Raw genomic sequence first — 12,970 nt, 5'->3', positions numbered from 1 at the left:
TGCTTTGAGGGAAGAAACCCAAACTGAATCCATGCTTCAGTGACAAGCAACAGCATAACAAATTCTATTTGTAAGGAAGACGCACTGAAATTCTACATACACATGTAAACCAAGCTCTTTCTGAAGTAAGAAAAATAAACAAGATATAGTGGTTAAAACAGAGCTAGAACACTTCTAGAGCATCTTACAGTTCATTTCAGCCAGGAAACTGGCTTTGGCTGTTCTCAAAATTATACTGCCTCCTTCCAATAAGCTTCTAGCTCCCTCTGGAGACCCCTCACCAGTCACACACAGGGTATTTTGTATCCAATGGAAGCAAAATTAATAGGCAGACACTGAAACCAACATTTAATTAAGAAGAGCAGGTTGAGCAGAGCTAGCAGGATGTGGGCCACAGGCCCTTCTCTGCCTTAAAAAAGTATTGATAGTTGGCCTATTGTTTGCTCTTTAGCCAGCAGACAAAAACACAGCTAGACAAAACTGAGTGCTTATGCTCTTCACCAGAGAGGGATAAGACTACAGAATGGGGGGAAAATCACACACTATTCTCTGCAGAGGCTGCAATAATAACAACATGGATTTACTGGAGATTTCTCCCTGTAGAAGGTAGTTCTGGCAATTTCCCCACAGCTGTTATGTCTGAGCACAACTTTGGAGCTCACAAGAAGCACCACCGGCCAAGTGAACACGTCATCCTCAGCAGAGCCTGGTCGAAGGCTCTGGAATCCGCGGCACACGGACCGTGGTTAGAGGGGCCCTCTGCACCCCAGGACCGGGCTTCCCACACTGCAGGGAGGCCCACGTGCATACAGTCCAATGCGTGGCATCAGAGCAGGATTAGGCCACAACCCAGATGCTGTTCTGAACGGTGGGGGAAGCAAGCAATTAGCTCTTGCAGAGTTGAGGTGGAAAGAGGGGAAAGCTGTTTTGCAAAGTTGTTTTGCAAAGTGCTGGGAGTCTCTCATGTGATGCTCGTGGGCACCAGTGTCTCGCAGACTACCTACCACACTCACTCACTGCCCATTTAAATTTTATTTTACATTGAAAGGTTTTTATAATTATGTTTTCACCAGAAAGCTGGCATGCTGCAATGGGAAGAGTTGTCTCTCCAGTGCCACCATCATTTTGGGCTCATAAAAGTGGCTTACCCGTTCCAAGTTTAGAGCACACCTCTGCCTTGTATTTAGATTCCTGGGCAAATTATTTTTCTTTTAGTCTCATTATCTGGCTGTATGAAGTGAGCATTTTGTGAAGAGCCACGTGTACCATGGTGGCATAGGCAAGCCCCATAGCAGCCATTTTGTGAGAAAGCCCAAGACACAATTTCAAAATCCCAAACACGCTGACTGACTCCAAACTTCTGGGGACTCCTGGGGTAGTGAAAGGGAAAGGTCACCCTTCCTATATTGTTTCTCTGTTATCAAGGCATGCTTTGTTTCCCTTGAAATGAGAAAAAGAACATCAGGGCTCCATTTTGCTTTTAACTTTTCAGTTGAGAAGTTGTATTTAATAGGATGCAAGCAATTTTAAATTGTACTTGATCTAAATGGCAATTTGGTGAAGAATGCAGCAAAATGCACAGATAGCAATTCCAATTGGAAATCTTACTTGATTGAATTTTCTTCTTCCAGTTCTGGTATTTTTTTGATGTAGAAGGGTCTCGAAGAGTATGTGCTCGTTGCAGAGCTAGACAAGATGGAAAGGACAATGACAAATGTAAGTTTCAGAAGACTTACATTAAAACAGTAGGATCTTCCAAGCCTTTCACTTAGCAAATGAGCATTTTGTCTGTCTGTCTGAGTACCGCTTTGCATTGCTTTCCCTGACCTAGATGTGAAATTCTATAACCCATTGCCCAGCCTAATATAGCATCCATGCTTTTGAACCTGTGGCACTCTGGCAATGCCAAACCCACCCCTAAAAAACCCAGGGCTTGCAGAATATTGGGTGCTTACAGATTTCGAGCGTCTGGCACTACCAGTTAAAAGGCATTGTGCAACTACTCCATCTTTTCCTCAACATTTTGTGGGAAGAAAAGCAGATGGAAGAAGCAGTGGGAACACACAGGAGGGTAAGTTTATCTGCCCTCCTGTAAGATGAGATGAATGAGGCCACTTGATTGCACAATGAGAGCTCTGCATTGTATTAAGAATAGACCCTTTGAATGAATGAGTCTTGAGTTAGTTAAACCTGGATGCAATCACTTGTCTGGAAGCACTTTGGTGGCCCTGGAAGAGCTGTAATTCAGAGCATTTTCACATAACAAGCCATGCTGCTGTGTTCAGACAACATGACAAGCCACCCCTTGCTTATAAACTGCCATGACTTAATGGGTTTTGTAATCCAGCATGGTTTGGTTTTGTTTTCATGCCCTGCATCTGTAATGTTAACTTAATGCTGTATTGCCTAGCATTCACAGAGAAACACAAATAGCAGTGTAAATGACGTTACCCCAAGCAGTAGACTGGGTTCACACATCACCGTAATCCTCGGTGACTCATAAACCAGGGGTTATTATGTTGTCTGAACTCGGCAACACAGTTTATTCTCCACTCTGTCAGGGTTCAGCTTCAAACACTGGCAAGCCATCCCTACCTTATGAGGGCCCATGGTTTATTATGTTGTGTGAACCCAGGCATATACCAGAGTTTCTCTTTTGCTGTTTGGTAACATCCATGCTTTCAGAGTGGGTATGCAGATGAATATGTAAATGTTTGTTAGCCACTAGAGGGCAATATTCACCAACCAGTGTTTCCCCAGAAAGCAAAATTTCTCAGCTCCCTGCTTTCACCAGCTATTCAATGTTCCATTATTAACTTTTGCAGACTCCTACGTCAACAAGAGCTTATTTGTGTCTTTTCTATAGCTCTTGTTTCTCTTGCATGTGGGCTTGTACATTAAAAAAAAAAAGCGGAGAAAATGAAACATTTGTCTTTCTTGGTAGAAGTTATTTACCACCATGACCATTCCCATGGGAATACAACAAACACAATAAATACCGCTCTTGCAAGTTGCTTCAGGAAAAAAGCTGGTCCCATGGCACGGCCCCAAAAACACTGAGAATGCGAAAATGCTGGGTATAAGTCAACTAAGAAGGGCAAAGCCAAAAAAGAGGAAACTGCAGGATGTTCAATGTGGCAAACATACCCTAATAAACTTGGGAAATCGGAAAGAGGAAATCTGATGGGAATGACCTTTGGAAGAAAGCTGGATCTTGGAAACAAAGTTAACATCCTTTGGACGAAACACACGGGAGAGGGAAAATCTACTGCTGTTATTTCATGTGGGTGTCTCCAGCTGGGCACCTCTTCAGTTCATTGTTACATTTCATTAGATATTCTTTATTAAAACAACAACTTAATTCATACAAGGTTCTTTGCCTGGGGTATTTGGATTAAAATATTGCCTTTTAAAAACCAAGTTATTGCTCTGCAAATTAAGCTTTGCAATATCCGTTCAGAGCAAGGGACTCTGCCTGGTGCTTCTTGGAACAATTTCACATCAAATGTATCTAAGAGCCCAGGGTGGCAAAGCAAGGACAGGCCAAGTGGGAAAGACCAGAAATGTTGAAACAAAGCAAAGAGAAAGAACATCTCAATGTCACTTTGTTGTATGTCACTTGCAGTATAAAAATGCAGGTTCAGCCATGTGCATTTAGGAGCCATTTCTGGTTGTTCAAGGGTACACTGAATTGCTATTTTAAGCAGAATAATGCCCACTTCTGGAACAGCTGCTCTGTGACTGCTACTGGATTAACTGCCGTGTCACAGACAACCTATGTCCAAGCACCAGAACACAGGGGAGAATTTAGGGAGTTTGGAGAACCCCAGTTCATTGGTTCCTTTGCTAAACTAAGCCACATTAGGATAGGTTTTAAAAGACACTTTCCATGATGTACACATCTTGCCAGTGTGGATTGGTTAAATTACTTTGGAGTCTTTTAGTATGAACGCATATTTTCTGGTCATGTTAACTTACCATTCACAGCTTTGGACTTTTCACGGGATTCCTCCCCTTTCACTAAGTTGGTATTTAACAGCAAATTCCTTTTTGAAGATGAAGTGCAACTCTTTGGCGCAGGCAGTGGCAATGGCCTTTCATCCAATTCCGAAATGGATGAATTGCCATCAAAATCAGGTTCTAGTTCTGAGCTAAGAAACAGGAAGAGAAGGCCTTGTGTTGGAATTAAGTAGAACTAGCAAGTGGTATGAAACAGCTAATCAATATTTCACTGCTATACTTATTTTAGTTTATATGTAATAAGGTGGGTGCTGCAATTTAAGCATTCCCAGCAACTTAATAACTGCCATTGAAAAGGCATTTGCTAAATCAGTTTTGTACATCTCCCCCTTATTATCTGATTCATCATTGAAAGATAAATGGTAGGTAGGTAGGTAGGTAGATAGCTAGATAGATAGATAGATAGATAGATAGATAGATAGATAGATAGATAGATAATTTGTGTACTTAATAATGAAAATCATAGGCTTTTCCTATTTCTCTGCGCTTATACAATACATTGGAGATACAGCAAGGCCACACAGATATTTCATATCAGCACTTTCTTGGCCCCTTCCCATCAGAGGCAGCTAACAGGAAAAGTATAAATTGGCTGGCTGGCCTTCGGCCTTGGCAACGGCTATCAGGAATGTGCATCTGACAATTGGATAGATTTTATATCAGTGTCAAAATTCTATGCCTAAGAGAAATGCAGGCAAAAAAAGGAAAGGGTTTTCATTTGTTTCTGTCTCTTACATCTTCATTTCCATGTGTTTCTCTCAGAAAAGAATTAGAAACTAATAAGAGCACATGCATTTCATTTTAGAAGAAACAATTTTGGTTTAGAAACAAATGCACTATAATGACTATAGCAGCATTTCCTCCCTATATCAGTGTTAAATGTAAAAGAGAGAGTGAGATGTAAAAGAGAAGGGCTTGTGGGATTTCATTGGGACTTCAACACAATCCTGCAGATGCAGTGCAAATTTCCCTTGTTCTCAGGGACCATCTGCCAGGAGAGACACTCTAGTCCAATATCTTTTGCCACTTAACTAATGCCCTTCCCCAGATCTTTCATATCTTTCCCCTTTGCATGGGCAACATTGGAACAGACAGACGATAAGCCACACCATAGAGTTGTCATAAATGGGCATTTAGGAGGACAGAAGCTAAACTAAGTGCAAGGGCACCTACATTTTTATTTTGCTGGAGGTTACAACCTGCAGTATGTGCCTTCTTACTCCTGAAAATGCTAAGAAGCCCATACAGTGATGTTTTTCAGAGCCAATCTTGATTCAATTACATCCCCTCTTGCATGTGACTCAGACCACTGTGTGGGATGCAAAGGTTTTCTGCAAGTGAATCATACTTAGGAGAGGTCCATGGCAGCTGTAAAAAATAACCATCCTGGTTCATCATCTTTTGTTTGCCCACCCCTTGCATTTTTTGCATCAAATGGAAAATACAAGGCTGGAATTTCCCGTAAAAGTATTTTGCCTTCCTTCCTGGAAACAGGCTGACCTCAATTATCAAATAAAAGTGCCCCCAAATACCTGCTTCCATCACTGGTGACCATAACACGAACAGCCAGAAGGTTGTGTTCAGCCATCTCCTCCTCTGAGATAATCCTTACCAAGGCCCACTCAGAAGACACAGAAGGGACCCTGCCTCTAAAATCAAGTTCAGGGACGTTTTTGAATTTTTTTGGAGAGGTTGAATGGCTGGAGTAATCTAGAGAAAATAAGGGATATTAAAACATTCTTCATTGTGTCACAGTTCAAAGCACATATTCAGATATATAAAGGTCCTACAATTCCCACAGAAATGCTAAAATCCCTAAAAAGAAAATGTTTTCTTTTTTTGTCTCCCTAGGAGTCAATGATACTACATGGTTTATTCAGGGACACCTCAAATGCTGGAGAAGAAGTGTCTGAGCCATTTGTATGTCTCCCGTTTGCGCTTCCCGATGCTCCTTGGAGGCAATGCATGTGCCTTCCTTGCAGATACATGCCCCAGTGCTGATGGCTGAAGTTTTAATTCCCGGGTCTAGGCTAAGACGGCTGCCTTGGCTGTAGAACTCACTCCCGCAAAACCATAGCTATTTTTACATTCTCTTTTCAAATTTACATTCACAAAGACTTCTTGAAAGCCTGAACTTGCTTGCAATGGTCATGACTTTGAGCATCTATGAGGATGTGGTATTGAACTAACTCACACAGCTCTAAGTAGCCTTGCCACATGTTCTCCATTCCTGCTCTCTAAGGTGGTATTTGTGTAGAAAGTAGTCACTATTTTATGTATTAGATACGTGTCTATTTACAGACTGGAAAAACAGCCTAGACTCTCTGCATGCGCCAGACAGCACTGCTGGGGGAGGGGAGGGGAAGCATGCATTTTTTTTCTTGAGGGCATGCATTTTTTTCCTGCCTAAGCATGCATAGGATTGCACCCTGAGTCAGAGAGCTTGCTAGCTTGCATTTACACTAGTTTACTCACAGTGAAATCCATGGAACTAAATGGCATTAATTCCATCTACTGAACTTACATGGATTACCCTTGATTTTATCTCTTCTTCTTTAGCTGTGACTTTAAGGTGTGCATTTTATCGCTTCAAGTCAGAGAGCACACGGGTGCCATTCAGAACTCTGCATTTGTTCTTTGAGGAACTGATTTTGCAATCCAAGAACTGTGATGTTTTCACTCAACCAAAATACGATTGCCCCAATTCATTAGTATGAACATTTAAGCAGGAAATGCAGAAAACATCACCTGAATCCTACCGTTAAGGATCCAATCATGGTTCAACCTTGAAAACATTAATTCAAAATAAAAATCTATGCTCCCAACATCTCCAGCTTGATTGTAAGGGGAAGGGGAAGGTTGACTGCAGTTTCGCGGATCATCCGGGCCCTAACCTGTGATTAATCTTAATCTTAATCTTAATCACAGGTGGGAAGCAACTAACTGATAACCTCAAGACTGGATTGCTGCAATGTCCTCTGCATGGGGCTTCCTTTGAGACTGGTCCCAAAACCGCAGCTAGTACAGAAGGTGACCGTGAGGTTGCTTAGCAGGCATCTTGCAGTCTCTGCAGTCAGCTGCTGCTCAGAGGGCAGCACTGGTCATCTGACTGTTGGTGAGCCATGGTCAAGGTGATATCACTGGCATACAAGGCCCCAAACAACTTGGGGAATGCCTTTTGCCAGGGCTTGTTTACTAAGATACACCTAATGGCAAGCAGATGGAGGGACTGTTCTGTTATGGGGCCCCACCTTTGCAGCACCCCTGTCTTCAGCACCACATCTGTCTAGCCAGGCATCGTTAGCTGATTTTCATATCTGGCTTAGTATTTGTTTTTATTGTTGCATTTTATTTTATTTATTAAAACAGCAATTAATTGTGTATGCCACCCTGTGATTTGATAAGGAGCAGTAAATAAATATTTAAATAAAGATTAGCAAGCAATCCCTGCTTAGTAGAATCAGGTCTCTTTCATAAACTAAGGTTTGAAGTTGGCTTGTTTTAACTAACCTCACTTAAGAATACCCACCGTTTATCCAAGCTCAGATGACTCATCTGAAATGGAAGCTTTCACTTTTTGTGGCTGCACCAGAGGGGGAGAACACAAGGGAAATGCATAAGCCTGAATCCCTGCTGTGGGTTGTGACTGTCTTTAATGTCTGAACTGGTTCATTGCCATGGTAAATTCTTTCCTGTTTGAAGCCACTGGTATGATATAAAGTTGCATATTTGATAACTCAAAAACTCAAAAGTGAAAAATTAAATTTCCTCCATCCCATAGATCCAAGAATGAAATTTTGAATACCCAGCACAAGAAATGTGTTAATCTTTGTACAGATGACATTTCTAGGATTTTCTGCTAAAAAATCAGAACCCCTTAAGAGTCTCAGCAACTTCTGCTTAACTTACTGTCAGAAAACCTAGTGCAGTGTACCGTAAAGGTCAAAATGTACACAGTACAAGTGATCTGTGGCTGGATCCATCTCCCTCTTTTATTTATTTATTTAAAAATTTGTATGCCATCCATTACTGTTGTCTCTGGACAGCTTACAACATCATTTCAAATTTCAGTAAAATAAGATAAATTAACTATTCCACACTGAGCATCATTTAAAATAAATTAAATAAGTCATTTACAATTAAGGTTACTATGTGTTAAAATATTGGCCAAATAAAAAGGTCTTGACCTGGTGCTGAAAAACATATAATGACGGCGCCAGGCAGACCTCTTTAGGGAGCGCATTTCATAGTCGAGGCGCCACCACAGAGAAGGCCCTTTTCCAAGTACTCTGTCTCCTTACCTCTTTCAAAGAGGGTTCCCGGAGGAGGGCCTCTGCTGCCGATCTTAGGGGGTGGGAGGGCATGTAGGGAAAAAAGGCATCTATTTTGACATCTTGACATCTATTTCTTTTGTTAAAAAACTTTAAAACAGCCATGGCAGCAGGGGTGGTGGTGGTGGTTTGATTTGGACTGGGGGAAGCCATGCCAATGGGGGCAGCTTTTAAAAATCGTCTCCACCATGCTAATTCCCAGGCATGCTATTTCCCTGTTGTCCCCAGAGTTGTAGCAGCGGGGAGTCATAATAGGTGCTTTGCAGGTCATTGTCCAGCATTTTTTTTAAAAAAAATCTGGATTGTAGTGAACAAGACAAAGCACTGCTGGATGCTGCCTCATCAGTCCCACTGCAGAGTGGCCAAATCACCTTCGGTACATGGTTTAACATTTTAAGATTGGGCCCATATAAAAGGGCCTTCAAAGGCTGTAGATACAGATTCTGGTTCACCTGAAGAGAATGGGCCAGAATTTGCAGCTGAAATGTCAAGGCAGATGGACTTAGACATAAGCCAGGTACTTGCTGAGAATCAGGCATCCTGTGGGAAAGCTCAGTGAGCAAACTAAAATGGAAGGGGCATCCCTAACATCAGTAATTCAAGGACATGGCAGGTTCATTTAAGAAGTCAGCCCACGTGAGAAGCGGCAGGTATTCCAACTGATTGGCCCTGAAATGGGAGGACCCACCTGGAAAGTGTGGCTTGCTCTTTCAGGATGGAAGGGAGGAAGGACATTCAGTCTGGAATTCAGTCTTCTTATCATTAAGCCAAATTTCCCTTAATAGCCACTATTCTAACTTTGCTTGTTTCTTTCATTACTCACATCTGTGAAACCCTTCCTTTGTACTACAAGCCCAGCCTACCTGATCGACTTTAACATAATGAAGCCTTTTCCTTCAAAGGCTTGTCTGGCCTCCTTGGAAGGAGGGAGATAGAAATGGTCACAAGTGTTATGTGCAAAGCAGGGACTCCGGATTGCCCCTCTTATGACCAATTTCCCTACTGTGGGAAGAGGGCTCTGTCCTCACCCTACAGATCTTGGCCACAGAACTAATGTGACAGCAGGCTGGGAATATGACAGAGTCCCTGAGCCTCCTACTCGCTGCACCAGCAGGGCAGCTGATAGGCAGAGAAAATTGCCACGCTGAGCATTTTTGCTTACTGCACCACCCTGACTGGGGTAGGAGACAGGCTTTGGCTGGTCAGGCTGGAGTAGGGGCAGGCAGCATGGTGGTCTGCAGAGTTTGGACTACAAATCTATCAGCCACAACAACTGGTCAACGGTAAAGGTTGTGGAGCTTATAGCCAAGACCATCGGAAAGGTACTAGGTGCCTCTTGCCTGGAGAGAACAGGTGATTTGAGGAACTGGTATAGGGGCCTGCCTGGCCATATAGATACATAAACAACTGTAAGCCTGGCTCCCTAGTCCAAACAACTGCCAGAATCACCATATGGTCTCCCATCCTGCGTTCTTCCTAAGAACCCCATATGCAAGATAAGCTTGTCTTGTGTATTTTTGCCTTTGTTGCCTACCTCTGGCCCTCTGATCTTTGCTGGCCTGCCCTGGACCTTGGTGCACTGGCATGTCCTAGAGCACATGTCTGCTGTTGACCATGCAGACTCTTTGGGGGCGTTTGGACGAGATGCACAAATGCTCTGGATCACACTGTTTGTTGCTGGACCATGAAATAAACAAAGTTCTCAGATGGGTACTGGTGACAGAGACTGCTGTGTAGCCGAAAGGAGACCCTAAACACTCAGAATGAGAGAAACTGGTCCTGAATGGCCAAATAGCTACTCTCCAGATTTCAGAACATCACTCCCATGTTCCCTGACTATCAGTCATACTGAATGAGGCTGGAGGCAGCGAAAGTCCCAAACATCTGGAGGTTACCTATCCTTGGACTAGTTGGAAAAGCAGAGGTGTTATATGGCATCACACCATCTTGAACTCGGGGTGTTGGGGCTGTCCCCCAACCCACTCCAGATACTTGTTTTCATTTTCATAAGCTGCTACTGGTATGTTGAAATATGGACACAATTTAGGTTTGAGAGTCACCAAAATCCTTTTTGGAAAACAGGGTGAAGAACAATGTGGTGAGCCACCACTTGAGTGGCTGCTGAAGGATTCCAAAAGACCAACAGAACAGGTCAGAATCCCACCGGCAATGTCGACTCGCTAACAAGGTGGCTGGAGAATACACTTTCAGCAGCCGCTTAAGACCTTCAAGCCCCAAAGTGCATGGCTTCATATTAGAACACGCGGTGCAAACTAATTACGCATGTGATTTGGACACAGAAGATAAACAGGAGCCAAAGTGCAGAAAGCAGAAAAGTAACAAGCAAAGGGTTGTACACAGGAGAGGATGATGCAGCTCAAATGTTTGCCTGAGGGATGGTTCCGAGCAGCTGTTCCATGCCTATAATTATCACAGCTCTTGCCTTGCATTCTCAGACTGCCATCCTGCGTATCTTTTGGCCTGTACACAAAAGGCGGGCTCTGAAAAATCTTTCCAACTGGCAACAGAAATATAGTGCAGAGCTGTCTGTGTATAAGCATAGCCATCATCCAGCACAAAACTGGAACTGGGACGATGGTTTGCCGTTTGAATCGTTCAACCCCTCCTCTTCCAAATGCCCTTTTAAAAAAATGAACAAGTGATGATCACAACAAACTGATCTCACGCAGCCCCCTTGTTACAGGTACAGAAAATCTCAGCAGGTCACCCACAAAAAAAGAAAATGCACACTTCTGATTATTTGGTTGCTTTCCCCCTCCTTTCCTCAAAAACTGACACAGAAAAGAGTTCATTTTGTTCACTTTGCTAAAGCAGTTCCAAACAGAAAGAGGACAGGAATCAATACTCAGCAGCAGATCTAATTTTCAGGAAAGCTGTAACTTTTTGTTCCAACTTACTTAAATGCCTGACACTGAGCAACAGGGATGCATCAGGCCAGGCCAGAAGAAGCAACAGTGTTCCTGCAGCCGTGAGATTTGAATGTGACTTGCACACTGCAGCCTCATTGAATTTAATAGGCCCACCTAAGCCACACTTAAATTTCTTGGGTTTGTACAGAAGGCCTATTAAATTGCCTCTGATCACCAATCCAATTTTCTAGTATAAGCACCAATGAATAATAAATTCTAGCAGAGAACATAGCAGTGAGAAATCTGCATTGGTGCTTCCTAAAGGATCTGTTGGGATACAACTCCTGGTACGGAATACTAGGCTGCGATACTAGGAATTGTAGTCCCACACATCTGGAGGGTGCCAGGTTGGGTAAGATTGCATTACACCAGTGATGGCGAACCTTTTAGAGACCGAGTGCCCAAACTACAACCCAAAACCCACTTATTTATCTCAAAGTGCCAACGCTGCAATAAAACCTGAATACTGAGGTTTTGGTTTAGAAAAAACAACTCACAGCCAGTCTAAGCAAATCCCTCTCTCTCTCTCTCTCTCTCTCTCCTTGACAGCGCACTGACCGGCCATAATGAGCTGCGGCTCGTGATGTCATCGCCTGGCACCGCTACTCCTTTCTGCGCATGCGCATGGCCCCCATGTTACCCGATGCTCGGCTGCTGGGGCAATGCTGGGTGACTTGGCTCACATGCCGACAGAGAGGGCTCTGCGTGCCCGCTGCAGCCCCCGTGCCATAGGTTCGCCACCGCCGCATTACACCATAGAAGCAGCTTGAAATCTGGATAGGAGTGCAGAGAGGAACTCATATTCACATGTATTTATGGGGCTAGATAACTGATGATGAATGGTACACCATGTACCATTCATCATCAGTTATCTAGCCCCATAAATACACCATGTACCATTCAGGTGAAAACAAAATCGTAGCTTGCTGGGCTTAACAGGGGCAGCTGACCAGGCAGACTGTGGCCTCTTGTACCTTTTCCGAGGCCCTGTGCCTGCAGGCTCAGTGAAGTAAGGTATCCTCAGTTCCAGCAGACAGAAGGGGGTTACAGCAAAGCTCTTGAGCTGATTCACAAAGCATTCATAGAAAACAGCTTTCAGAGCGAAAAGTAATGCTAACTGTTACATATTGTACTATACTGTATTACTAAACACGAGTGGTTCTGGAGGCCAAGACTGAAAGATAGCGGAGCCTATCCTATAAGCAAAATCACCACAATGCTAAACTGGAAACTTAAAATGGGATTGTTACAGTTTCCTGCCATGAGAGCTTTCAGGAACCTGGTAAATACTTCAAATAAATTAGAGATGACATCTTCCTACAGAGAGGAAATCCACAAAGCCATACATGTCTTGCTTACAGTAGGATAGAAGCTGGGTTGATAAGGAGGTATTGTTAATTACTTTACAAATGGCAATGCAATTACCAAGAGCTGAGTAAATTACATGCAACAATCTTTGGGAAAAAATAGAATGAAATCACAGATTGTGTGTGAAGTGCTCTCTCTCTGTGAATGACAGGACAACCTACCCTGTCACCCACAGTGGGTTAGTTGTTGCATGAATAACCCACAGTGTGTCAGACAGGCAATTGGGCTCACGGTGGGCTGTCCTTCTCGTCCATCCTTCCCCCTCTTTCCTTCCCTCTTAGTTCTCCTGTTAGTATCCCAGGAGACACCACAATCATGAGC

At 43.3% G+C, this 12,970-nt stretch overlaps 1 protein-coding gene across 3 annotated transcripts in view; it reads right to left on the bottom strand.

The window, feature by feature from the left end:
* Positions 1-12,970, bottom strand: part of MICAL2 (microtubule associated monooxygenase, calponin and LIM domain containing 2) — a 156,969-nt gene that overhangs the window by 33,194 nt on the left and 110,805 nt on the right. For 2 of the 3 annotated variants that reach the window (XR_006414260.1, XM_044425589.1), the window contains exons 26-28: positions 5,553-5,730; positions 3,979-4,151; positions 1,609-1,686 (exon numbers count right to left, since the gene is read on the bottom strand). Coding sequence is in view for 1 of the 3 variants with exons in the window: in XM_044425589.1 (XP_044281524.1) it covers positions 1,609-1,686; positions 3,979-4,151; positions 5,553-5,730 (429 nt within the window). In the remaining 2 variants the exon portion in view is untranslated. Of the gene's footprint in view, positions 1-1,608; positions 1,687-3,978; positions 4,152-5,552; positions 5,731-12,970 lie in introns of those variants that run through there. The other variant, XM_044425593.1, reaches the window with a different exon arrangement.

Source organism: Varanus komodoensis, unplaced genomic scaffold, assembly GCF_004798865.1.
Source record: "Varanus komodoensis strain SLA01 unplaced genomic scaffold, ASM479886v1 scaffold16, whole genome shotgun sequence".
Lineage (NCBI taxonomy): Eukaryota > Metazoa > Chordata > Lepidosauria > Squamata > Varanidae > Varanus > Varanus komodoensis.
The sequence above is the reverse complement of the archived record's forward strand: the minus strand, read 5'-3'. Positions and strand labels throughout refer to the sequence as shown.